The sequence below is a fragment of the Diabrotica virgifera genome, chromosome 3 (genome assembly GCF_917563875.1).
Source record: "Diabrotica virgifera virgifera chromosome 3, PGI_DIABVI_V3a".
NCBI lineage: Eukaryota > Metazoa > Arthropoda > Insecta > Coleoptera > Chrysomelidae > Diabrotica > Diabrotica virgifera.
The window spans coordinates 133,140,689-133,166,960 of NC_065445.1; the positions used below are offsets into that span (position 1 = coordinate 133,140,689).

Consider the following 26,272-nt stretch of genomic DNA (forward strand, 5'->3'; position numbering starts at 1 on the left):
ACTTTAAGGAAAAAACGCACTATCATTGTTACACCCGGTATACAATGACACTTATCTCTTTAGCAATAATATTATTACATCGATATTCCTGAAGAATAAAACTATAACATACTAAAAAAATCATTCAAATCGGACAAGAAGTTTAGGAAATACGAGACATCAAAAGTGTCCCATTTTTTAGCTGGTGCGTTAATTTTGGTGCTTAGTTTATGACACTAAGAGCCGATACAGGTGAAATTTGCTTATCATTTTAAGCACGATAAGAGTCTATAAATTAAATAGTAGAACCTAAAAGAAAACGTATGAACACTGTACCGTCACTTTTTAGTGGCACATGCGTCGACAGTGGCGCATCAAACTTTCCATTTATGGACGGGATAAATAAATTAAAAGGTACCCTCCCTTACTACCAGAATTCAATTTTTTCATTTTTTTAAGTTCTATGTGATTAACAAATAAGACAGCCTAATTTTAACCCACCACCCCTTCCCCCACCATCAAAAACTTCATTTGTTGTTTTTATTTTTTTAGGTGGAATGCAATAAATTTAAAAATTTCAAAAAATTTACAGGCGTAGTTGAGGCTTTTACAAAACATGTCTATTTTTTATGGACCAGTAGGTTGAATATACGTAACCTCAAAAAAAATTTTTTTTTTTTCGGAAAAAAGTGTATAATTTTTTTGGGGATGGCTGCAGGTCTAATTTTTGAAGTTGTACTTCTGTAGGCGCGATTGGGAAAAATGTTGGGATTGTGGGTAAATGTGCGCGAATTCATCAAAAATTGTTAACCCTACGCGCAGATACGTTATACGTTCGGTCTAATTGGGCATTCCAACGACATGACAAAAATTATTCAATATGGCGGATGTGTTTAAAGAATGTATTGTTGTCATTTTTATTTATGGTTATGTTTGTTAAGTTTGTTTTAAAAGTTGTGCAGCCAGAGACAAAAGTTAGATTATAGTTGTACTGACTTTTTAAATAGTTTTTATATATAGGGTGAGGCAGATAACTGGCCTATTAGAAATAGAGAACTAAAGTCAACAGAATCATGAAAATGTGAATGAAGGGGTTTTGAAGGGTGATCTATTTAATGAAAATATTTTCATCAATTTTCCACTTCCGGTTATACCGGAAGTTGCTTAAAACTTCGTTTTTTTTTTAAATGGAACACCATGTATATTTTTACATTTTTAGATTCTACTCGATGTCTTCTTTTTTAAAATATGCGGTTTTGTAATGTTATACAGGGTAGGTTAAAAGCTAATTATGTTTTTTTATTAATTTCATAGCAAATTTCACACCCTGTAGAATTATAGTAGTTGGATATCAAAAACTCTATTTATGTTAAAATGATTTTTAATATAGTCTATTATTAAAAATTATTAGTATAGCTAAATGTTAAATTTTAGTATACAGGGTTGGTCGAAACACGGAATGAGGATTTTCTGAATTTTCTTAAATGGAACACCCTGTATTTTAGTATTGCAATGAAAAGAGATTTTATGGTACTTTTTTATTTCTTAAGCATTCCCTATACCTAAATGTTTTAGTTTGTGCTTAATTGTTAATCGCGCCAAGAGTGTTAACTAACTAGGGATTTTGATAGCTCAACCATTATTGGCAATTTTAAAGATCAGTCTAGATTAATAGGTATTTATTTTCGAAAAATTATTTGTGATTGAATATTTTCACGGCCAACCTAATAAAATTTCACGTATTTTTTGTTGAAATTAATGTTTGGCTTGAATCACCAATAACTCACAAATTAAAGCAGTTAGGTATAGGGAATGCTTAAGAAATAAAAAAGTAGCATAAAATATCATTTCACTACAACAATAAAATATAGGGTGTTCCATTTAAGAAAACTCAGAAAATACTCTTTCCGAGTTTCGACCAACCCTGTATAGTACAATTCAACATTTAGCTATACTAACAATTTTTAACAATAGTAGACTATATTGAAAATCATTTGAACATAAATAGAGTTTTTAATGTGAAACTACTACAATTCTACAGGGTGTGAATATTGCTAGGAAATTAAGTAAAAAAACGTAATTATCTTTCAAACTACCCTGTATAACATTACAAAACCTCATATTTTAAGAAAGTAGACATCCAGGAGAATCCAAAAATGTAAAAATATACAGGATGTTCCATTTAAAAAACGAAGTTATAAGCCACTTCCGGTATAACCGGAAGTAGCAAATCGATGAAAATATTTTCATTAAAGAGATCACTCTTCAAAACCCCTTCATACCAATTTTCATGATTCTGTTTCCTTTAGTTCTCGAGATATTTCTAATAGGACTTTTATCTGCCTCACCCTGTATATTTTTGGACTTATTAACATAGAAAAAAGAGTGTGTGTACTTTTTACGCACGTAAGAAGTTCACGTAAGTACTTCTATTATTATGATTTCAACGAAACAAATATATCTAAACAGTTTAATTGTATTTTTATTTAAATATTAAACTAATTTTAAAATTTTAATACTTAAAATAATACCAAAAATTATTTTTGTACTGTAGAACTGTGGCCTCCCCGCAATTGCTTTTCCCTTGAAGAATCGTAGAACATCTAAAAAAACGTCAGATTTTCTACACAAATGTTTCTACACCTAAAAAAAATAAAAACGAAAAATGAAGTTTTTGATGGTGGGGGTAGCTGGAAGGGGGTGGTGTGTTAAAATTAGGCTGAGTCTGATTTGTTAATCACATAGAACTTAAAAAAATGAAAAAAATTGAATTCTGGTAGTGAGGGAGGGTACCCTTTAATTTATTTATCCCGTCCATAAGTGGAAAGTTTGATGCGCCACTGTCGACGCATGTGCCACTAAAAAGTGACGGTACAGTGTTCATACGTTTTGTTGTAGTTTCTACTATTTAAGTTATATGCTCTAATCATGCCTAAAATGATTACACCGGCTCTTAGTCTATATGTATTATCTATGTATTCTCCTTTTCATGACCATTTTTCAGTGTGTCACATATTATAGAAAAAGAGGTAAGTCCGTGATAATACACATTTATGACATTTATTCTAACATGACATTTTAGTTAAATCTGACAGTTGTCACATTTTATTTTCAATTTGGAATAAAAACAAATCAATTGTGTCTATTGCATTTATAAAATGGTATTTCCTTTGATTTGTATAGTCTTATAAATTGTACAGATTATATTGATAATATTATTATTTTATTTAATAAATAATTCTTTTTTGATTATGGCGCCATCTATCGACAACTAGAATAACTAGAAAAAATGTTATAAATGTCTGTAATCACCGACGTGCCTTTTTTTCTGTCACATACAATTTAATGCGTTAGAGAGAAATCGAAAAACTGTTACGCACTGAAAAATGGTCATGAAAAGGAATATAGTATAGTCCGTCCGCTATAACTTTTCCCATGCGGTACGATTCAATACAAATTAAGTCAAAACATAAATTGAAACGAACGTCGATGTGTATATACATTTTGTATACTGTATACTATATACTACACACATCGGCGTACGTTTCACTTTCTGTTTTGACTTAATTTGATTGAAAATGAATCGTACCGCATGGGAAAAGTTATAGCGGACGTACTATATATTACTCACATTGTTTAGTGTAGTTTATTTGATATATTATTTTATTTTTTTTTATGTAGGCAAGGTAGTAGATAAAGAAGGCAAGGAAAATTGTAATGATTTTGATCAGGATGATGATGACAAAGAAGATACAGACAAAGAGTGTTCTTGTTCCAAAGACAAAATGAGCGAACATGAAGATTCTTTAGGATGTTACAGCTGCGAGCAGTTGCAACCGGGGGGCTGTGGTGATACCAAAGTTCCAAGAAATTTCGAATATGAAGATTTTTCTAAGCTCAATAATGGAGGTAAGTTATATGTATAGTTATTTCTTATGTTTATCTTTATTTTTTTCGGCACGTTTTTTATCGTCCGTTCATTTTTCTCTACCTTTTTAAAAAATTTTGTTTAATTAACGGTTTGGTGATTAGAGCTTGTTACTCCATATTAGTACATTGAATCACGGTTTTTGCTCTAAATTTTAAAGAACCGCTTGGATTGACATGAAATTTGGCATACACATAGCTAACATGTCAAAGGAAAAAATTGATATTGTGCCGATGTGTGCTTTTGCCCTGGGGGCGAGTTTCACCTTGTCTCGGGGGTGAAAAAATATACGTTCAAAATAAGCCCGGAAGTGGATAAACTGACTGATTCTAAGCAACTTTTGTTCTCTAGCATTTTTTCACTAAGTTAATATTTTTGAAATTATTTGTGAGTAAATATGTTCATGTTTCAACATAAAAACACGTTTTTAGGCGGTTTTTTTTATAAATAACTCAAAAAGTATTTTATCGAAAGTAAATTTTTAGTAAATAAGTATGTTATCGAAAAAAACATTCTTAGAAAAAATATAGCTTCTATAAAAGTGAAAGAAATGGTGTATATATGAACTCTCTAGACCTAGTAGGAACATAAGCACTTTGAACCGATGAAACTTACAGATTATATAAACAATACATACACGAGTAAAGCAACTTGTGAAATGGTAACGATTAATTTCGTTTGAGATGATAATTATTAGGGGGTGATTTTCACGATTTTTTTACGAAAGAAAAGAGACCAACTTTATTTTGAGTATAACTTCCTTACTTTTAATGCTAGAAATTTCTTTAAAAAAACAAAAATAAAGCTTTTTTAGACACTTTAAAAAAGTTGTAATGAGTTTTTCCCAAAAAGTGCTTCATTTTTTGGTTATTTCACGTTGAAATATTATCTTTGGAATTTGGCGAATATGAACCTATTTTTCATTAGCTAGAGACCTCATACATACATCATTTTTTTTACTTTTTTATAAGCTATATTTTTGCTAAAAATATTTTTTTTTGATAATTACTTTTTGAATTATTTGCGAAAAACCGTCTAAAAACGTAATTTTTTTTTGTTGAAAAATGAACATATTCACTCGCAAATAACTCTAAGGGCCGGTTGTTCGAACGCTAATCAAAAATGATCATTATCAAATATTTAATTACTGTCACAACTGTCAATGTCAACTTTGTTTGGGTTGCTGGAAACATAATTATGGATTACAATTATGAAATTAGTAAATCAATTATATTATGTTAATTGATTAACTAATCTCATAATTATAATAAATTATGTTTTCAGCAACCCAATCAAAGTTGACATTAATTAAATATTTGATAGTGATCATTGTTGATTAGCGTTCGAACAACCGGCCCTAAGGGCCGGTTGTTCGAACGCTAATCAACAATGATCATTATCAAATATTTAATTACTATCATCAACTGTCAATGTCAACTTTGTTTGGGTTGCTGAAAACATAATTAATTATAATTATGAAATTACTTAATCAATTATGTTAATAATTGTTATGTTAATCGATTAACTAATCTCATAATATATAATCAATTATGTTTTCAGCAACCCAATAAAAGTTGACATTGACAATTTTGGTGACAGTAATTAAATATTTGATAGTGATCATTGTTGATTAGCGTTCGAACAACCGGCCCTAAAAGTATTGACTTTAAGTAGTCTGAAAGTAGTGAAAACATGATATAGAACAAAAGTTGCTTAGAGCCAGCTTATCCATATCCGGACTAATTTTGAGGGTATATTTTTTCACCCCCGAGAAGGGGTGAAACTCTCCCCCATGGCAAAGCACACATCGGTACAATATCACTTTTCTTCTTTGACATGTTACCTATGAGTATGCCTTTCATGTCAATCTAAGCGGTTCTTTAAAATTTTACCGTCAGTGAACGGACCATGTATCATTATACTAAAATCACAATAAAGATGCACTAATAGAAATAAACAAACCAAGACACGTTGAATGTACGAGGAGCACCCCCGAATGATGATTTACTATGTAAAAAATTTTGTATTAATAAAACCTATAGTATAACGTATGTCTTTTTAAGAATTCGATATTGTAAGAATGTTTAAATAATTCTGTGTCAACGATTTACCAGACAATTAAAGAGTACGAAAATGGTACACCATGCCTTAAAGTTTTTGGAAAATTTTAGATTTAAAAGTATTATTGGTAGGAAGCATTGGATCCAGTTGCCATTGTAAACCAAAGTTAGTAAACATCTTAAACGAAATAAACAATGTAAGTTTTGACAAATACGGTTCGTTAAGATGTTGTACAAACTTAATATTCATCAAAGTATTTATCATTTGGTTGGACATGTACCAAAATTCGATATTGTAAGAATGTTTAAATAATTCTGTGTCAACGATTTACCAGACAATTAAAGAGTACGAAAATGGTACACCATGCCTTAATTTGCCCAAAAGTGGAAGACCAAGAGTTTTAACTTCTGCTCTGGAACAGAGATTAATTCAGAGTATAGAGAACCAATTAGGCAAGTCTTTGCGAAATGTTGGCCGAAGATATAATGTTTCACGAATGACTGCAAGTAGAACAATTTCTAGAAATAATTTAAAGCAATATAAAAGAAAAAAAAAGCCCCTAAATACACACCAGCCCAGTTAGAAAAAAATCCTAAATGTTGTCGTGCATTAAGACGTATTCATTTTCCTTGTAAAATTCAAATTATGGATGATGAAAAGTATTTTACTTTTTCTAATTCCGAAATGAAGGGCAACGACGGACTTTATACACGCAATGTACAAGATGCACCGGACGAAGTTAGGTTTAAGGGAAAAGTGAAATTTGCCGATACAATTTTGGTATGGTGTGCCATCTCAGAAGCTCGTGTTTCACAGCCGTTTGTTGGGCGTGTTCGCGGCGAAGCTCTCAATGCTGACATTTACGTTGACAGGTATCTTACAAAGCTTGTTCAGTTTATAAATACTCATCACCGCAATGATGGAATCATATTTTGGCCCGACCTAGCGTCATACCATTACGCCAAGAGAACGACAGATTAGTCAACTGCTCAAAACATAAATTTTGTTCCCAAGCGCGGCAACCCTCCAAATGTTCCTATAGGCCTATAGAAGGGTTTTGGGCTGTTTTGAGTCAAATGGTGTATAATAATGGCTCGGAAGTCCAAAATGAAGATCAGGTAAGGCGAAGAATTTTGCAAAAAATTTCGTGAGATCGATTTAGAAACAGTCCAAAGGCTTATTGCACATGCAAGACCAAATTTACGTGCCATCAAAGATCACGGGCCTCTTTCTGTTCTAAAAAATACATTATAAACCTGAAATATGTAGACTTAATTTCCTGTATTTAGTTAATTAAATAAACTTAATTTACAACCAGAAAATACATATTTATTTTTTCCGAAAACTTTGGGGACATACGTTAGTACAGTATATAAAAATTCTAAATCATGATTTACAAAGTTTAGACATTGTAAATCATGATTCGGGAGGGCTCCTCTTAAGATTCAACATGTCTTGGTTTTTTTATTTCTAGTGCATCTTTATTACGAATGTAGTATAGTCTTTTCCACATTTGTGCTCTATATTTAAATATCTTACTATAAGAGTGGCCAGCTTAACTTTTCTCTAAACGATTCTGAGGCCATTTCTTCTTAGGTCCCTACTAACTTTTATTAGTAAGAAATTTTTCTTTTAATTTATTCCCTTTGTTGATGCAACATAACTATGGCTCTCAATCCGACTTAATACTGTCCAAAAGTGTGAAATAATTTCGTTCCTCCTTTTTTCAGTAATGCTTGAACAGTATCTTTTATTTTATTTTTCATACATTGGTGATTTGTTACTAGGGCTCAGCTTCGTTTCCTTTTTCCATAACTTTGTGAATTTGTTCCTTCTGCATCCATTTGGGTCACATAATCGTTCCCTAGTTGATATACTGTCACAATTTTCAATATATTCCGGTCCATGGTTTATTTCACTTTTAACTGATTTATTTTTACTCCTTTCCTTTCAGTGTCTGCCCTTCTGCTAGTTTTAAGGCTTCTAAAAAAGAGAATTATTTAAATTTTTATAATAATCTGTGTTGTATATAATATAATAATATATCGTTTTTTAGGTGGTGGTGGAGGCATAGGAATGGCGGGCGATAAAAAAGAGAAATTAAGATGTAACAGCAATGAATTATGGATAAATGATTGCAAATGTGAAAATGATGTCAAGGAAGTTAAAAAGTCAACGTGTGGTGCCACCTGTAAATGTGATGATAGGTAATTTATATTTTAATCCTTACTATTTTTTTTTCTTGCCAAATATTAACAGAACAGGTATTGTTAACTATTTAAAAAAAATATGATTTAGTTTTAAGTTCGTTGTTTTGCAGTATGACCTGAAAATAGTAGTTTCGTCTAAGAGGCAGCTTGGAAGTTTACAGTAAATTGAATTTCAGTTCAGTTTCAGTTCAAACTACTGTCAACACTGCAAGCATGTGTGATAAAACTGTAATACCAGATTCAATCTGTTGAAAGCAATTATTTTACTACGTAATCTTCTTAGTTTTCAAGTAATTTGTAATTTAAATAAAACAAACTTGATGCTAATTAACTTTAGTTTAGTTTAATTAGTGTAAAAAAAGAATGTGTGTACTTTGTACGCACGTAAGAAGTTATACTTCTATTATATGATTTCAACGAAATCAATATACTTTAAACAGTTTATTTATATTTAATTTAACTATTAAACTAATTTTATTACTTACTACTTTCCAAAAAATTTTATTAAAACAATACCAAAAATTAAAAAAATAAAGTATAAAACACACAAACACATTGCCACAAAGAAATGCCACAAAGAAATGATTTCTGAACAATAATTGTTGCCAAAAATTTTAACTAAATACGTATTTTCTGAAAAAAATTATATAATAATATATGTACTTACAATCTTAAAATGTATAAAAAAAATAGTAACTTGCATTGGGGATCGAACCCGCTTCCCGTCGATCCCGCCGATCGAAAATCGAAGTGCTTTCCTATTGCGCCATCTTCGAGTTTCTGTCATGTGGGAATATACACCGACTGAACGTTTACACCATAAACTTTTGGACAGTTATTTATTACTTATATGAATTTAATCAAATTAGTTTGATTTTTGTGGAATTAAAGAATATTTTGTGGAATAACAATATATTAGGTGAATATTGGTAGAAATTTTGATGGTAATCAAATTATGTAAATCAAAGCATTACATACTATTTTGGTAGATTCATTTTAAATTTTCCAAATAGGTAGGTACCATGTATGTAATTTTTTATTAGGATACTGAAACATTTACAATTATTACGTACCTGTCGCTTTTAAAAACTATTTAAAAAGTCACTACAATTATAAACTTGCTTTTTTCTCTGCCATCATAACAATAAAAACTAATATACACTTGTTTATCCATAATCTCCATATTGAACAATTATTGACAGCAGATGATTTTAACACCCAATCAGATCCCGTATAACGTTTGAGCGACTATAATACCATACTGTCGGTGTGCGCATGCGCCCGGGAAAATAAAAATTCACCCTCGAGCCTAAAGAAGTATAACTTCAAAAATTTGTAAAATTTATAACTTTGCAACTGTTTTGACGTTTCGGTCTCCAGGTTTTCAAAGTAAAGTAGTTTTACGTTTCCAGAGTAACTAGGTTCAATATAAGTGGGCGGACAACCACCTATCCACTTGGCCTTAAAGGTCTTCATATTGTAGCTCATCCCTAGGTTGTTCTTTCAGCCCAGCCTTTTTAACAAAGTCTATTATAGTCTTTGGTGACACTTCTGCGGTATCGAAGGGCTCGAGTTGATAATGCTCAAATGTATTGAGCCTCATCATATCCAACTATTGGCAGTTACACAGAATGTATTCCGCCATCTTGTCTTCAGCCTAAAAAATCTGCAATTCGCAGTTCGGAGTCTTCCTATTCTTATAAGAGATACTACGTCTTTACCACCAGTCTTTACCACCGTCTTTACCAGATATATGTTTATATCTGTGGTATACCTCGTAGTTGTACCTCCTCCTCCAAATACCTTTTTCACAGATGCCACCGAATATTCCTCTCAGGATCCTTCGTTCAAATATAAGCAGAAGGTTTTCATCTGCCTTGGAGATGATCCATGTCTCCGATCCATATGTCAACACTGGTTGTATAAGGGTTTTGTATATGGTTATTTTTGTTTTTTGTCCTACTCAGTCCAAAATAGCATTTGTTCGCTAGGATTATCCTTCGCTTGATTTCTTCTGTCATGACGTTCTGTATAAATATTAGTATACTTGTAATTTAATACTTGTATTTTTGAAATCGTTTTCAACGTGGAGATGGAAAAATCAAAATAAACTATTTGCTACATAGAAAACTTTAAAAATAAGAAGTATCAAATTAGAGACGGATGATTAAGTCAAACTGCATGTATCATCTATAATGGAGCCATCAACACTTTGTACAGATACTACTTATTTTCAACTAGATAATGATTTTTACAAACAAGATTTTGTATTATTAAATTTCTGACGAACAACAACAGCAAAGAATAATAAGGCAAATTCACCATGAAAAAAGAAAACAACACACTTTCTTTTCTGGATGTGTTAATGACAAAAGAGGATACAGGCTAGGCAACCAAAGTTTACCGAAAACACCAAAACACCTGCTCCAATCTAACATAACCTAACCATTATCATTTATAAATAAGGAATTTCACAGGATTGAAGAAAGGAAACAACAAAAGACCATGAGCAATCTAGAAACACCCACAAGAAGGGATTTGAAGATAACAACAATACCATATGTAAAGCTTTATCAAGAAAATTAAAAAAAAAATAGGAAATACCAGATGTAATACATAATAACATCCAAACAACATTCAAAAAACCAATACATTGAGGCCTATTCTATTCAAAACCAAACATAACAGTGTAAATACAACCATTTTTATGTGGGAGAAACCGCAAGACCACTAAGTGTCTGGACAAAAGAGCATGAAACTTACATCAAAAACAGAGACTTTGACGAATCACAAATATGTAAACATGCCTGTGATAATCAGCACACAGCACAAGGAAAAAATGCATCAATAGTCATCATGAAAGAAACAGACATGAAAAAGAGAAAAATCGGCTAAGAAGCAGCTCTCATCTTATTTAATGAAGAAAAACGAGTAACTAACCCATCAGCTGAATAGTGCAGTCTCTGGTTGCCAATATTAAAAGAAGAAGCCAGCAGCAAGGATATACCAACATCAGCGGATTAATACAAAGTCAGGTTCACATCGTCTACAATTATACTTTTTGTAGGTTATGTACCTACAAGATCGAGGCCAAGTAAGGCACTTGTCAATTGGGAAAACAGTAACCGCCAAATAACTATTGGTTATAATATCAGCTCACTATTTTAAAATAATCTTTTTTGAAAAGGATTTCCAGAATCGAAACGCCAGATAACAATTATAAAATGTAATTTTCAGTAGTAATTGCACCAGCGCTTTAAAATTATCGATTTGTTGCCCGAGTGACACTTTGGACAGTTTTAATTTCACGACCCGAAGGGGAGTAAAATTATTTCGAAAGTGTCACGAGGGCAACATGTCGATAATAATTTTAGAGATCAAGTGTACTTCGCCGAGATTATTTCATGAATAATCAACTGTCTTTTTAAAGCATTTTAACTAATATTTTATTGATATCTTTACCTGAATATTTGCTAAACCTGTTTGTTGGTTCACAAGGAAAAAGTTTTCCTGTGGTTGGCTGTATACCATGTTATACAAAAAACAGTAAAATCCTGTATAAAAGGTATATTTAAAAACCCTCAAAAGGGCCACATCAAAATCACATAACTAGTTTTCGACTGGTTTACCAGTCATCATCAGTGCTTACGTGCAATGTACATGCTAACCACCAAGATAGTATTTAACAAAAATATGTGGGTCAAAGCCCAGTAAAAGAAGTCCGTCAAGGAAACATTGGTTTAAAAAGCTACATTAAGTATGGATGTTTAAAATGACTTGCCGTCATACTTTCAACATGTAAACAAGTCAAATCCACAGCTCAGATGTTACCTGGGGCAGATTAGCCAAATATTTTAAACATCCATACTTAATGTAGCTTTTTAAACCAATGTTTCCTTGACGGACTTCTTTTACTGGGCTTTGACCCACATATTTTTGTTAAATACTATCTTGGTGGTTAGCATGTACATTGCACGTAAGTACTGATGATGACTGGTAAACCAGTCGAAAACTATTTATGTGATTTTGATGTGGCCCTTTTGAGGGTTTTTAAAAAGAGGATTTTACTGTTTTTTGTTTGTTGGTGTTCTCTGTGACAAGTTGTAAAACATTAATTGTCATTAATGTCACTGAATGTTCATTTTTGCGTAGTAACGAAGGGCATCTGATGTAATGCTTGACGACGGGATGCTATCAAAAATTATCAGTAGTAATTGCACAAGAGCTTTAAAATTCTATATTAATTTTAGAGATCGAGTGCAATTTGTTGCGATTATTTCATGAATAAAACTGTTCAAAACCAAAATTTTATTGTAATTTATTTATGTAAGTACAAATTAGTACAATTAAACACACAGTTGTTATAAATTTTTGACGGTTGAAAGTCATCACTTTTATAATTTTTAAAACATTAATTGTCATTAATGTCACTGAATGTATTTTTTCATAGCAACGAAGGGCATCTGACGTAATATACTTGACGACGGTAAATTATCAAAAATTCACAAGAAAAAAGTTTTCCTGTAGTTGGCTGTATACCATGTAATACAAAAAATAGTAAATCCTTTATAAAAGGTATCTATTTAAAATCCCTAAAAAGGGCTACATCACAATCACATAACTAGTTTTCGACTGGTTTACCATCACGTAAGCACTGATGATGACTGGTAAACCAGTCCAAAACTAGTTATGTGATTGTGATGTAGCCCTTTTTAGGGATTTTAAATATATACCTTTTATAAAGGATTTAAAAATTATCAGTTTAATTTTGATTTATGTAGCTTTCGATTGGTCAGAATCTCCTATGAATGAAATAATCAGTAGTAATTGCACAAGAGCTCTAAAATTATACAGTGCTAGTCAAAAGTCCGTACCCCCCCTCTTATCTTTTGAACGGTTTTACCTATAATAGTGAAATTTGGATGGAGGAAATTAACTGACGTAAGCTTCTTAACTAGTTATGACAGGTGACGTAATAGTGACAGATGACGTTACAGAGCCACTGTGACCGATAATTTTAAATGGGACCTTATGGCAAGTGATACCTCGTTTGAAAGGTATTCAAAATACCTACTCAGCCATACTAATTTTTTTGTGTTTTAGTTGATTTTGATTTTGGTGAATAAATTAAATAAATATAATATTGTAGCTTCGCATTTAATTAATAAAAATTCAAATGTACGCCTATGGTTTTTTTTGTCAAAAAAGTTGACGTTTTTCGATTCTCTAGTAGTTTTTACGTCAACGTCAACCTTTTTGACAAGTAATCATAGGCGGAATTTTGAATTTTGAATTAATTAAATGAAACTACAATTTTATATTTATTTCATTAATTCGTCAAAATTAGCTTAAACTTAAACAATATTAGTATGACTGAATAGGTATTTTCAATACCTTTCAAACGAGGTGTCACTTGCCATAAGGTCCCATTTAAAATTATCTGTCACAGTGGCGCTGTAAAGTCATCTGTCACTATTACGTCACCTGTCATGACTAGTTAAGAAGCTTACGTCCGTTTATTTCCTATCTCCAAATTTCACTATTATAGGTATAACCGTTCAAAAGATACGAGGGGGGGTACGGACTTTTGACTAGCACTGTATATTAATTTTAGAGATTAAGTGCAATTTGTTGCGATTATTTCATGAATAAAACTGTTCAAAACCAAAATTTTATTGTAATTTATTTATGTAAGTACAAATTAGTACAATTAAACACACAGTTGTTATAAATATTTCACGGTTGAAAGTCATCACTTATAATTTTTAAAACATTAATTGTCATTAATGTCACTGAATGTATTTTTTCGAAGCAACGAAGGGCATCTGACGTAATATACTTGACGACTGGAAATTATCAGTTTAATTTAGATTTCTGTAGCTTTCTATTGGTCAGAATCTCCTATGAATGAAATAATCATTACAATCATTTGTGGCTCAATACCATATAAACATAACATATAATTTAAAAAATAATGTGTGTGTACTTTTTACGCACGTAAGAAGTTATACTTCTATTATTACGATTTCAACGAAATTAATATACTTTAAACAGTTTATTTATATTTTATTTAAATATTAAACTAATTTTAAAACTTACTATTTTTCAAAAATTTTTATTAAAACAATACCAAAAATTTAAAAAATAAAAGAATAAAACACACACAAACACATTGAAAAATGCCACAAAAATGATTTCTGAACAATAATTGTTGGAAAAATTTTAACTAAATACGTGTTTTCTGAAAAAAATTATACAATAATATACTTACAGTCATAAAATGTATAAAAAAATAAAAAAAAAATAAAATAAATAAAAGTTTGTATTGGGGATTGAACCAGCGTACATTGGCGCGGTTAGTTTAGAAATTCAAGCATCTTTAGATTTTGGCTACGGAGACAAATATGCATCATGTTGGAAGATAGACCAACTGAACGTTTTAAACTTTTGACAGTTCTGAATTTAACCAAATTAGTTTGATTTTTGTTGAATTGAAATATTAAAATACAACAAAACATAGAGTAAGAAAACAATATTTGATGAATTTTAGATTACAATACTTACAATATTTGTAGAAATTTTGTTGGTAATCAAATTATGTAAATCAAAGCATTACATACTAGGTAGGTTTATTTTACATTTTCCAAGTAGGTACGTATGTAATTTTTTATTACGGTACTGAAATTAATTACTTTTAATGGGAAATAAGCCACAATTTTACCAAAAAAATAAACAAAATGTTGTTGCTAAGTAAAAAAATTCTTCTAATAATTTATTTAATCGATTCATTTATATTGGCAATTCAGACGTATATTATACATTTTAAAGTAGAAGACTTTAAAATGATATCGCCAATATTTATGAGTTGCGTTCCTGGGACGACTTTACTAAAAGATAGTTCATTCAATTACATGAAATCAATCCCAACTCAAGAATATCCGTCACAAAAAAATCATAGCATGTGATCTGTCTTTAAAAAGGCAACCAAATGCAACGATGACAGTAAAATTCTCGCGTTAGAGATTCCATAGTAAATCACGAGGGAAAACCAGGAAAAAACCTCGTGATACTCGTGATGACATCGTAAGTATTTGGTCTTACATTTAATTTACTTTCAAAAAACTAATACCAAATTCTGACTTTAATATGTTTAAATTATAAATAATATTAATAATACATAGGTATACAATAAGTAATACTAAAATATAAAATGTGTACTAACTCTATATGTTATTGACTTACTAATCGTGGTATTTTCTTTCTATTGACTTCCTCTTTCAGTATGTGTAACCACATCTTACTGCATTCTACCGAGGAATGTGCGACACAATTGATTTTGACACAATTTTTGAAAGTAAATTAAATGTAAGACCAAATACTTACGATGTCGGGATAGTATCACGAGGTTTTTTCCTGGTTTTCCCTCGTGATTTACTATGGAATCTCTAACGCGAGAATTTTACTGTCATCGTTGCATTTGGTTGTCTTTTTAAAGACAGATCACATGCTATGATTTTTTTGCGACGGATATTCTTGAGTTGGGATTGATTTCATGTAATCGAATGAACTATCTTTTAGTAAAGTCGTCCCAGGAACGCAACTCATAAATATTGGCGATATCATTTTAAAGTCTTCTACTTTAAAATGTATAATGTACGTCTGAATTGCCAATATAAATGAGTCAGATTAAATAAATTGTTAGAAGAATTTTTTTACTTAGCAACATTTTGTTTATTTTAGTAGTATTTTGTATTTTGACAACGAAACCCGATTTGGGCTTCGAAACGTTAATAAAATCATTTTTTTGGTAAAATTGTGGCTTATTTCCCATTAAAAGTAATTGATTATAAAAATGCCACAAGAAAATAGCTTCAGAACAACATTACGATACTGTACGTACTTACCTGTTGCTTTTAAAAACTATTTAAAAAGTCACTACAATTATAATCTTGCTTTTTTCTCTGCCCTCACAACAATAAAAACTAATATACACAACATTTGTTTACCCATAACAGACATATTCAACAATTATTGACAGGTCATTGTAGTTACCCAATCAGAGCACGTTTAACGTTTCAGCTGCGCCCAAGACCAAGACTTTTGATGAATTTGCGCACATATAAATTTACTCCCAAAGCGCATAAAGAAGTATAACTTCAAAAAGTGTAATAAAATAGCTTTAGAACAATATATCACTACTATTGCAGTTTACAATTGAAATGAAATAATATAATAATTGATATGTACCTAAATAATTTTCTAAATTTCTTTCCAAACATATTATAATGTGTAAATAATGTTTACAATTTTGTTTTCAGTTTGCTCAGACCCCTAACATACATTGGTGATTTTAACAGTAGCATCAAAAAAGAAAGTGGTTCCAGCAGCGACCATTCCCATGACTGTGGTTATTCATCAGAAAATAATAATGGTTGCTGCGAAACCGGTTCACTTACCTCCAGTCTCTCCAGTTCGCCAGAAGGTTCCGAATTGGCGTGTTCAGATTCTTGTTGCCAACACGATAACGAGTATATATCACATTGTAGACTTTCCTATGGGGGGAATGGACATCAGCTCAGTTTACAAGAAATGTTAGAGGTGAGTGATATTAAAAAAATTACACACGGAAACTCCGGAAATAATACCAACAGCTAGTAACTGATATTTTCATTGCATAGATTAAAGGTTAATTGGTGTATTATTAATTCTTCTTCTTCCTGCTTCCTAATAGCCTCGCGCCTGTTCCCTTCGGATGCCTAATCATCAGATATCCAGGTATCTGATGAGGAGTACTATTAATTTGTAACATTAATTATTCATAGTAGTCCAGGGGCCATAGCTAGGTCACCGTGGCCTTTTGGTCCACCCAAGTTTTTTATGTATTTTTTGGCTGCTGATTACGAATTTCTATCCGAGTGGTAAATAAAAATCGCTTATTTTTTTATTACATAATACTGTTCAGTTTTGTTTAAAAATGAGATTTATGATTGAAAAGCCAGCTCATGGTCGAGGAATAAGGGAAAAATATTTATATTCTAATGACATTTATCGTATGTCATTGTAATAATATACAGGGTGTCTGCGTAACTTGGAACCATATGGGAAACTTTTTTAATATCAATTTTACGAAAAAAAGTCATTCTTTATAAAGTGCTCTGCATAGTCTAAAACCTAAGATGCAATCATCAGATATCAAATTTTGTCAACAGTATACGAGGTATGTCAAAAAATATGAATCTCGCTCAGGAGCAAACTATCTGTATATTTCAAAATATCAAAAAATTTTATTATGAAAAGTTATTTGTAATTAAAAACCCTATTCAAATATGCAATAACAGCCTTCTACTTAAAAAAAAAATTCTGAAATTTTCCTAAATTACTGATTCCGAACATCATTTTTATTTATTAGACATGTAATAACTCTTTTATTAATAATTTTAGAAAAAAAGTTATTCTTCATAAAAATCTGTGCATGGTCTAAAGCTCAAGATGCAACCATCAGTTATCCAAGTTTATTAATTTTATACGAGGTGTGTCAAATAATATGAATTTAGAAAGAATTTAGAAATTCATATTATTTGACACACCTCGTATAAAATTAACAAACTTGGATAACTGATGGTTGCATCTTGAGGTTTAGACCATGCACAGATTTTTATTAAGAGTAACTTTTTTTCCTAAAATTATTAATAAAAGAGTTATTACATGTCTAATAAATAAAAATGATGTTCGAAATCGGTAATTAGGAAAATTTCAGAAAAAATTTTTTTTCAAGTAGAAGGCTGTTATTGCATATTTGAATATGGTTTTTAATTACAAATAACTTTTCATAATAGAATTTTTTGATATTTTGAAATATAAAGGTAGTTTGCTCTTGAGCGAAATTTATATTTTTTGACATACCTCGTAAACTGTTGACAAAATTTGATATTTGATGATTGCATCTTAGGTTTTAGACTATGCAGAGCACTTTATAAAGAATGCCTTTTTTTCGTAAAATTGATATTAAAAAAGTTTCCCATATGGTTCCAAGTTACGCAGACACCCTGTATACCAGTTGTTGAGATTGGAGTTTGATACAGTTTTTGAAGGAAAGGAAAGAAGGTTTACTATGGAAAATAAAACCATTTTGTAAAAGTACAAGTTTTCTATTAATAGTTCAAACGATCAAAAACACTTGTGACGTCACATAAAAAGAGCATTTTTTATGATCCAATATAAATAAATTAATTATTCAAATTCTCACACCATGCCCAGTAGGTCTGGATCCCGCGTATGAAAAAAAGTTGATTAATAGCAAGCTGAAAATTTGTTAATAGCTTAAGGGTGTCTAGTCGGACAAACTTTGATATATGGGAACACTGGAACAGGGGAAGTTTTAATTGTGGAACAGGTTAAAAATTTGGAACGGTCAGACCACGAAAACGGCACATGTATTTTGTCCGACAGAACAGACTTAAACTCTCCAAACAGAGATTAAACTCTCATGCAAAAATCAGACTGCTATTTATCACCAAATGGGCGTTTTAATGAGTGGAGCATGCAGAATATGTCAAATGACAGGTGATAAATAGCAGTCTGATTTTTACTTGAGAGTTTAATCTCTGTTCGGAGAGTTTAAGTCTGTTCTGTCGGACAAAATAAATGTGCCGTTTTCGTGGTCTGACCGTTCCAAATTTTTAACCTGTTCCACAATTAAAACTGCCCCTGTTACAGTGTTCCCATATATCAAAGTTTATCCGACTAGACACCCTTAAGCTATTAACAAATTTTCAGCTTGCTATTAATCAACTTTTTTTCATACGCGGGATCCAGACCTATAGGATAAATGTTATTATGTTAGTAAAATTTGTGTGTTTCTGTTTAGTGCATTTTTTATATGTATATTTTTTTTATTTTTTTTTGTTTTTTTTTAATGCTTTATTTATGTAGTGTTTTGTTTAGTTTTAATTCCTTTTTTTTTCTTTGTTTTTTTTTTGTTTTTTTTTATTTGTTTATCATTATTTTACTTTTTTAACATATTAGTTTTTTTTATGTTAATTTTTTCGTGAACACACTTACAAAAATATTTTGTATCGCATAATTGCTTCCAATGGTGTTAGTTTTTTACAATTTCATTTTGCAACGAATTAAATGATTATACAAACATTGATATTAGTCCAGAAAGCCACTGCGCATCCGCTAGGAAAAATATTCTAATTCGGATTTTTTGCACATTCTTACTCAAAAAGGACTCCTTTTAACAAATTTGCATGTTGCCAAGACCAAAAGGTGGTCAAACATTTTTTAAAGGTTTTTTTTTTGTTTTTTTTCCTAAAATTATTTTTTTTGCATGGAAAAAAGTTTTTTTAGGTTTTTTGGATCATTCCAAATAGAAAAGGTCTTTAGTGACTTTTTTCTAAAATTGATAGTTTTTGACATATAAGCGATTAAAAATTGAAAAATTGCGAAATCGGCCATTTTTAACCCTCAAAAACTATGTGAAAAACTAAAAATTTGAATGTTGCCAAGGTAAGTAGATATTCTTTAAACATCGATTGATGAAATACCGAAGAGTTTTTTGCAATACAATATTCAAAACTCCTTTGTTTTTTAATTGATAATCAAGCGTGCACGACACTATTTTCCACCGACAGTATGGTGCAAATGAAAGTAATAAATTCGTTATTTCGTAAACCGGCGACTTTAGGGAAAAATCCCGAAATAAGTCGATTTTTATTTTTAAGTTATGATATTATGGCATATATGGTATACTAGTGACGTCATCCGTCTGGGCGCGATGACGTAATCGACGATTTTTTAAATGAGAATAGGGGTCGTGTGGTAGCTCATTTGAAAGGTTCTTCAATTCTCTATTCAGTAATGTAAACATTTATATAATTATTTATACAGGGTGTCCTTCTACTTCTTTTTTTGTCAAATAATTTAATTTAATAAAAATCTTTTGGACACCCTGTATAAATAATTATGTAAATGTTTATATTACTAAATAGAGAATTGAATAACCTTTCAAATGAGCTAGCATACGACCCCTATTCTCATTTAAAAAAATCATCGATTACGCCATCACGTCCAGATGGATGACGTCACTAGTATACCATATATGCCACAATATCATAACTTAACAATAAGATTTATTTTGTATTTTGACAACGAAACCCGATTTGGGATTCGAAACGTTAATAAATTCATTTTTTAGTAAAATTGTGGCTTATTTCCCATAAAAAATACGTAATTAAAAATAAAAATCGACCTGTTTGGGTATTTTTCCTTAAAGTCGCCGGTTTACGAAATAACGAATTTATTCCTTTCATTTGCACCATACTGTCGGTGGAAAATAGTGTCGCGCACGCTTGATTAGCAATTAAAAAACAAAGGAGTTTTGAATATTGTATTGCAAAAAACTCTTCGGTATTTCATCAATCGATGTTTAAAGAATATCTACTTACCTTGGCAACATTCAAATTTTCAGTTTTTCACATAGTTTTTGAGGGTTAAAAATGGCCGATTTCGCAATTTTTCAATTTCTAATCGCTTATATGTCAAAAACTATCAATTTTAGGGAAAAGTCACTAAAGACCTTTTCTGTTTGGAATGATCCAAAAAACCTAAAATAACTTTTTTGCATGCAAAAAAAATTAATTTTAGGAAAAAACAAAAAAAACGTTTAAAAAATTTTTGACCACCTTTTGGTCCTGGCAACATGCAAATTTGTTAAAAGGAGTCCTTGTTAAGTAAGATTGTGCAAAAAATCCGAATTAGAATATTTTCCCTAGCGGATGCGCAGTGGCTATCTTGACTATATAAGTGTTAATATTATTACTAAAAATTATACAATTTAGATTAGTTGGCAAACAGAATTTGAGATTTACCATATCTACGAAAAATGATTCAATGCTCTTCTTATTTCTTGAACATTCTAGGATTACATGGTTCATATCACCAACTTCTAAGGTCTAATTTAAAATTATATATAATTTTGTTTACTTTGTTGGTGCAGAATGTAAACATTAACCATATGACGTCACAACGCGTTTTGGGCTAGCTGCTTTAATTTGAATTTAAAACCGTCTTTAAGGGCCAAACGGAACACAAAAACAACTTTTTTATTTTTGATGCATGTTTTAAATTATGTTCTGTTGTGATTTAAACATTTTTTTCGAATTTAAAATTTTATGTAAGTTCCCTATTGTTATAAAGAATTTAATTGTTTATAAAGCTCTAGCTAGTAAACTAAAAGAGATAATTTTTTTAAATAAGATTTGTTCCTTAAACAAAGAAAATGGCGTTTACTAAAGTTTAATTCAATAATTAGAACTAGACATAATGTAAAATTAGTGCAAAATGGTCGCAAAGAAGTAATTTTTGAAAGCTTTTTCAATCGCAACTCGACTTTGGCGCATGCAAATGAGCTTTTTTAAGTCTCATTTTAAAATTTAACTTATAGGCTTTCAAACAAAATTTGACAATTGTAATTTTCTTTAAAAAATTGTAAATTAATTTGTTTACAAGGGTTTTAAGCAATTTTGATCAATTGGCATTTATAAACTGCTCGTTAAATGTTAAGGATATTGGTATTATTCAAATAAAACTTGTAATATCGAAAAAATTAGGTTATTTTCATATCAGTTGGAAGTAAACAAATTAAATCCTTTTTTATTCACAAAAAATTATCAGTACATTTTTATTACAATAATTTAGAAGACATGAATTACCATGTGTTCAGTCTGTCTCTGAACTGTACAAAATTCTAAACAATCCTTAGTAATTCGAAGTTTTTTAGTATGGAGATATGGAAAGAAGAAAGTTAAGTGTTTCAGAGGCAAATATGGCTATTTTTATGATTCAGGCTGGGACTAGGCAAGTGGATGTAGGTGAAAGTTTTAATGTATCGCAAGGTCTAGTCTCTCGGTTAGTCAATCGTTTCAACGAAACGGGCAATGTTGCCGATCGGCTCAGAACTGGAAGGCCGAGAGTTACTACGCCTGCCTAGGACTGTTATATTACTCTATCAGATCGAACAACGCCACTCGATACCTACAGAATCATGTAGCAACTGTAGCGATTTCAATATCAACTTTACATCGAAGGCTCTCTGAGGTAAATTTAAGATCAAGCCGTCTTTTAAGAAGAGTTCCACTTATCGCAGAAGATGCCGAAGACTAGCTTGGGCTCTGGAACATCAAAATTTGTAGGAAGTATGGAAATCTGTAGTCTTTACCGACGAGTCTCGCTATAAAAGGTATTCTGATAGTCGTTGCTTATGTGTTTGGACCAATCCGTCAATTTCGAGGAGGTACTGTTAAGGCCGCGTCTCACCATCAAATAATTTGATCAAACTGGTTTGAGCAAACTGAAAGTGACAGTTAGTGACGTCACATCCTGAGTGTTCATTGTGGATAATAATGAAAAATTTTAATTTTAAATAAAGTACAAACAAGTTAGACAACTCAATACAAAAAATTTTATCAAACTAGACTGATAATGAGAGCACAGATTTTTAGAATTTCAAAAAAACTGCAATTGTGACGTCACTTTGACGTACTTCCGGAGTTTGCTCAAACTGTTTGATCAAATTATTTGATGGTGGGACGCGGTCTTTACAGTATGGGGTGAAATTTCTTTTGACGGTCGGACAGACCGAACCGTTTTGAACAGGAATAAGGCCAGTGTGATTTATTGATAGTCGAGGAAATGAAGCATTTAGGCTCGCAATTTTTTCGTCCAGCATGGATTTACTTGAAATTTTCACAGAAGGTAGGGTATAGTTCAAGGATCATTTTCTATATCATGTCGCTGTACGCTAAAACCTTGGGGGTGGTTGCCACTCCATCTCGGGGGGCAATTTTTTATTAAATTTTAATCATGTAAATCGATGTAAAACGTGATTTTAAGAAAAAAATGTGTTTTACATTTTCTTCGTAAAACTAATATCTTTCGAGTTATTCGCGGTTGAAAGTAACAGTTTTTCGACGAAAAAATCCACTTTTTTAGAGAGTTTTTTGAGAATAACTCCAAAAATAAGCATTTAATCAAAAAAACTGTAGATATCAAAATTGTATCTTTTAGTAACACAAACCAAATTATTTTCCAATAATATCTTTAAGACCAATACAAACCGAGATACGGCATGTTAAAGGTTAGCTTTTTTCGTCAAATGCATAATTTGAAATATTCAAAGCCAAATATGTAATGGGAAAAATTTGCATTTTTTCGAGGAAAACTTACATAATCTTTTTTCAAGTATACAATTAGAACTTTCAAAAAAAAATAATAAAAAGTTTCTAGCATAAAAATTAAGTGACTTATAATCAAAAAAATGTCCCCCCTACCCCCGAAAACAGCCCCCTAACTACCCCTTAATTCAAAATTGCTCTTCACCTTTCTGTAGTTCCTTTTATATTTATATTATCAATACACTCAAGAAGTTTGACCTATTTAAAATGCCTAATTTTGGAAAAATTGGAGTTTAAAGAAAAATTGATTTTTTGCAATTTGGTATTTTTCACCTTTTACTTCAAAATATCTCCGAAAATACTGAAGATACGAAAAGAATTATAAGCTACTAAATTGTAGCTTTTTTAATGACTAAAATTATCCTGTGCATACCTCTATTTACCAGCAACACCCCCTTATTCGAGCCCTTTAAACCCCCCCCCCCCCCATTAAAAACTAAGGGATCTTACGGAATTTAATTTACACAGTCTTATAGCTCTTTAACAATCTTACAAAATCATTTTTGAAGAAACTTTTTATCGCCAAAAATATATAGAATATTTTTCGATGTATTCTCAAAAAAACCCTCTAAAAAAGTCGCTTTTTTCGTCGAAAAACTGTTATTTTCAAGCGCGAATAACTCGAAAAATATTAGTTCTACGAAGAAAATGTAAAAAACATTTTTTTCTTAGAATCACTTTTTCAATCGAATTACATGATAAAAATGTAATAAAAAATTCCCACCCCCGAGATGAGTGGCGACCACCCCCAAGGTTTTAGCGTATGATAGCGGCATGATATAGAAAATGATCCTTGGACTATTCCCTACCTTCTGTGAAAATTTCAAGTAAATCCATGCTGGACGAAAAAATTGCGAGCCAAAATGCTTCATATCCTCAATTGACTATTGGGGCCGACCGACCGGCTGACCCGTCATACAGTTGACCGACTATAATAACTTTTATTTTTATTTAATTTAGAATGTGTGTACTGATTTTCAGCCTTAGTAAAAGGATTTAATTATCTTCGTAGGATAGCAACTTTGATACCCTCTCAGTAACTCCTGTTGTACGTTTCGCTTGACCGACCGCAGTATGTTTCTCTACACACTCACAGTAATCAGCTGAGAAAAATCTATCTTTAGTAAATTCAAAGAGATTTTTCAGCGCTGCCTCTTGGTCTATTAGAGTTGTTAGATTTTTGATACAGAAGAGATGGAGTGATCTTAATTTATTTTTTAATAAAGAATTTTTATCATTTACGTTTGAATATTTTTGTTTTAAAGCATTTTCTGATAATGTCCCAAACTTTTGACGAGCAGTTTACTTGAATTAACAATAATGACAGAAGAACTCAAAAGGAACATTTTGACCTTAAGGAAATGGGCATTTTCTTAAGATATCGTTAACAATTTTCTCATATAATTCTTATAATTAAATCATCATAAAGTAGATCTCTTTCATTGTGATTTATTTAACAAATAAGAAAATTGAAAAAGTATCAGATAATTAAAAATAAAATTATAATCTCTTTCAGGGCCATAGCGATGATGACGATGATGAGTGTTATATAACTCCAGAAGAAGTTAGAGAATTCAAAAATAACAATAGCCGAGTATATGAGAAACGTCTAGAATTGCGGGAAACGCTTCAGAAAAGGTTCGCTCAGTTCTGCGCATCTGGGCCAGTGCCACGTATACTCCTGCAAACCAAATATGCTTCAAATTAAGTTTTTTATGATCTACTAGATTTTCCATGATTTTATATCGTTTTATTTTTTAAATTACATAAATGGTCCTTTTCTTTTTTTATTAAATAATATAATTTTATGTTTCAATATACAGTTGCACAAATAAACGAAATGTAGGAAATTCTAGTATGAGATGTATTCGTTTCAGGTACTGGTTACCACAAAACTTTGAATATCATTGAATAGTGTTCAAACACCATAAATTAATGGTTTTTACTTTGTTAGTTTTTTTGGCATTATTTGTATTTTTTTATTTGCTGCAGTAATTGTCCAGCTTTTAGTATTGTGTTATTGGAAACCGTCTTTCAAAAGTAGTTTTCTACCAGACCAAGGTATCGTGTATGTCATGACATATTGTCAATAGTTTCAAAACCATACTAATCATTTCCGTAGAAAAGACGCATAACATGAAATTAAACAACTAAACTTACGTGATATGCAAATGAAATTTGGTAGGTTTTAAGAGATAGTTATTGCGGATTTTTTGACATAAAATTAAGAATTTAATATTCACCATTGGCGCGCATACGGGTAATATGACCAAGACGCATAACATGAAATTAAACAACTAAACTTGCGTGCATAGAAATCGGCCCACTTAAAAATTTGGTCATTTTTGATGACTCATATTTCCTAAACCTGTTGGCCGATTTAGGTGATTTCTTGAACATGTTATAGCCCGATTCTTTAACAATACAACTGTAATACACTTGCGATCCTAAAAAGCGGGCCACTCGATGAATTATTCAAGTTAGATGTCTCGAATTTTCTAAACCTCTTGTTCGATTTGAGTGATTTTTTTAGTATGTTATAGTCTTATTCTTTAACAATATCGCCATAATAATATTGTTTCTAGACAGGTAAATTGTCATTGTATACCGGGTGTAACAATCATACTGTGTTTATTCCTCAAAGTTCGAAACACCCCGTGGAATGTTTTAGCATAGATAAAATATTGAAATTAGAACTCGATTGTAGCCTTAGGCTTTCTTAACATTTTCTTATTTGATTTATTTGTTTATGTTGGATAATAAAAAAGTTAGGCACCTTAACAACTAATCATGTTCTTCATCAATACAGGGTGTTTCTAAATAAGTGCGACAAACTTTAAGGGGCAATTCCGCATGAA

At 31.0% G+C, this 26,272-nt stretch overlaps 1 protein-coding gene across 1 annotated transcript in view; it reads left to right on the plus strand.

Moving 5' to 3' along the window:
• The window catches only part of LOC114336388 (gametogenetin-binding protein 2-like), a 74,232-nt gene extending 48,963 nt beyond the window's left edge, over window positions 1–25,269 (plus strand). Inside the window, exons 7-10 of the mRNA XM_050646907.1 lie at window positions 3,661–3,888; window positions 8,025–8,175; window positions 16,497–16,776; window positions 24,931–25,269. Of these exons, the coding sequence (XP_050502864.1) occupies window positions 3,661–3,888; window positions 8,025–8,175; window positions 16,497–16,776; window positions 24,931–25,122 (851 nt within the window). The 3' untranslated portion in view covers window positions 25,123–25,269. The remainder of the gene's footprint in view (window positions 1–3,660; window positions 3,889–8,024; window positions 8,176–16,496; window positions 16,777–24,930) is intronic.
• Window positions 25,270–26,272: the final 1,003 nt, after the last annotated feature.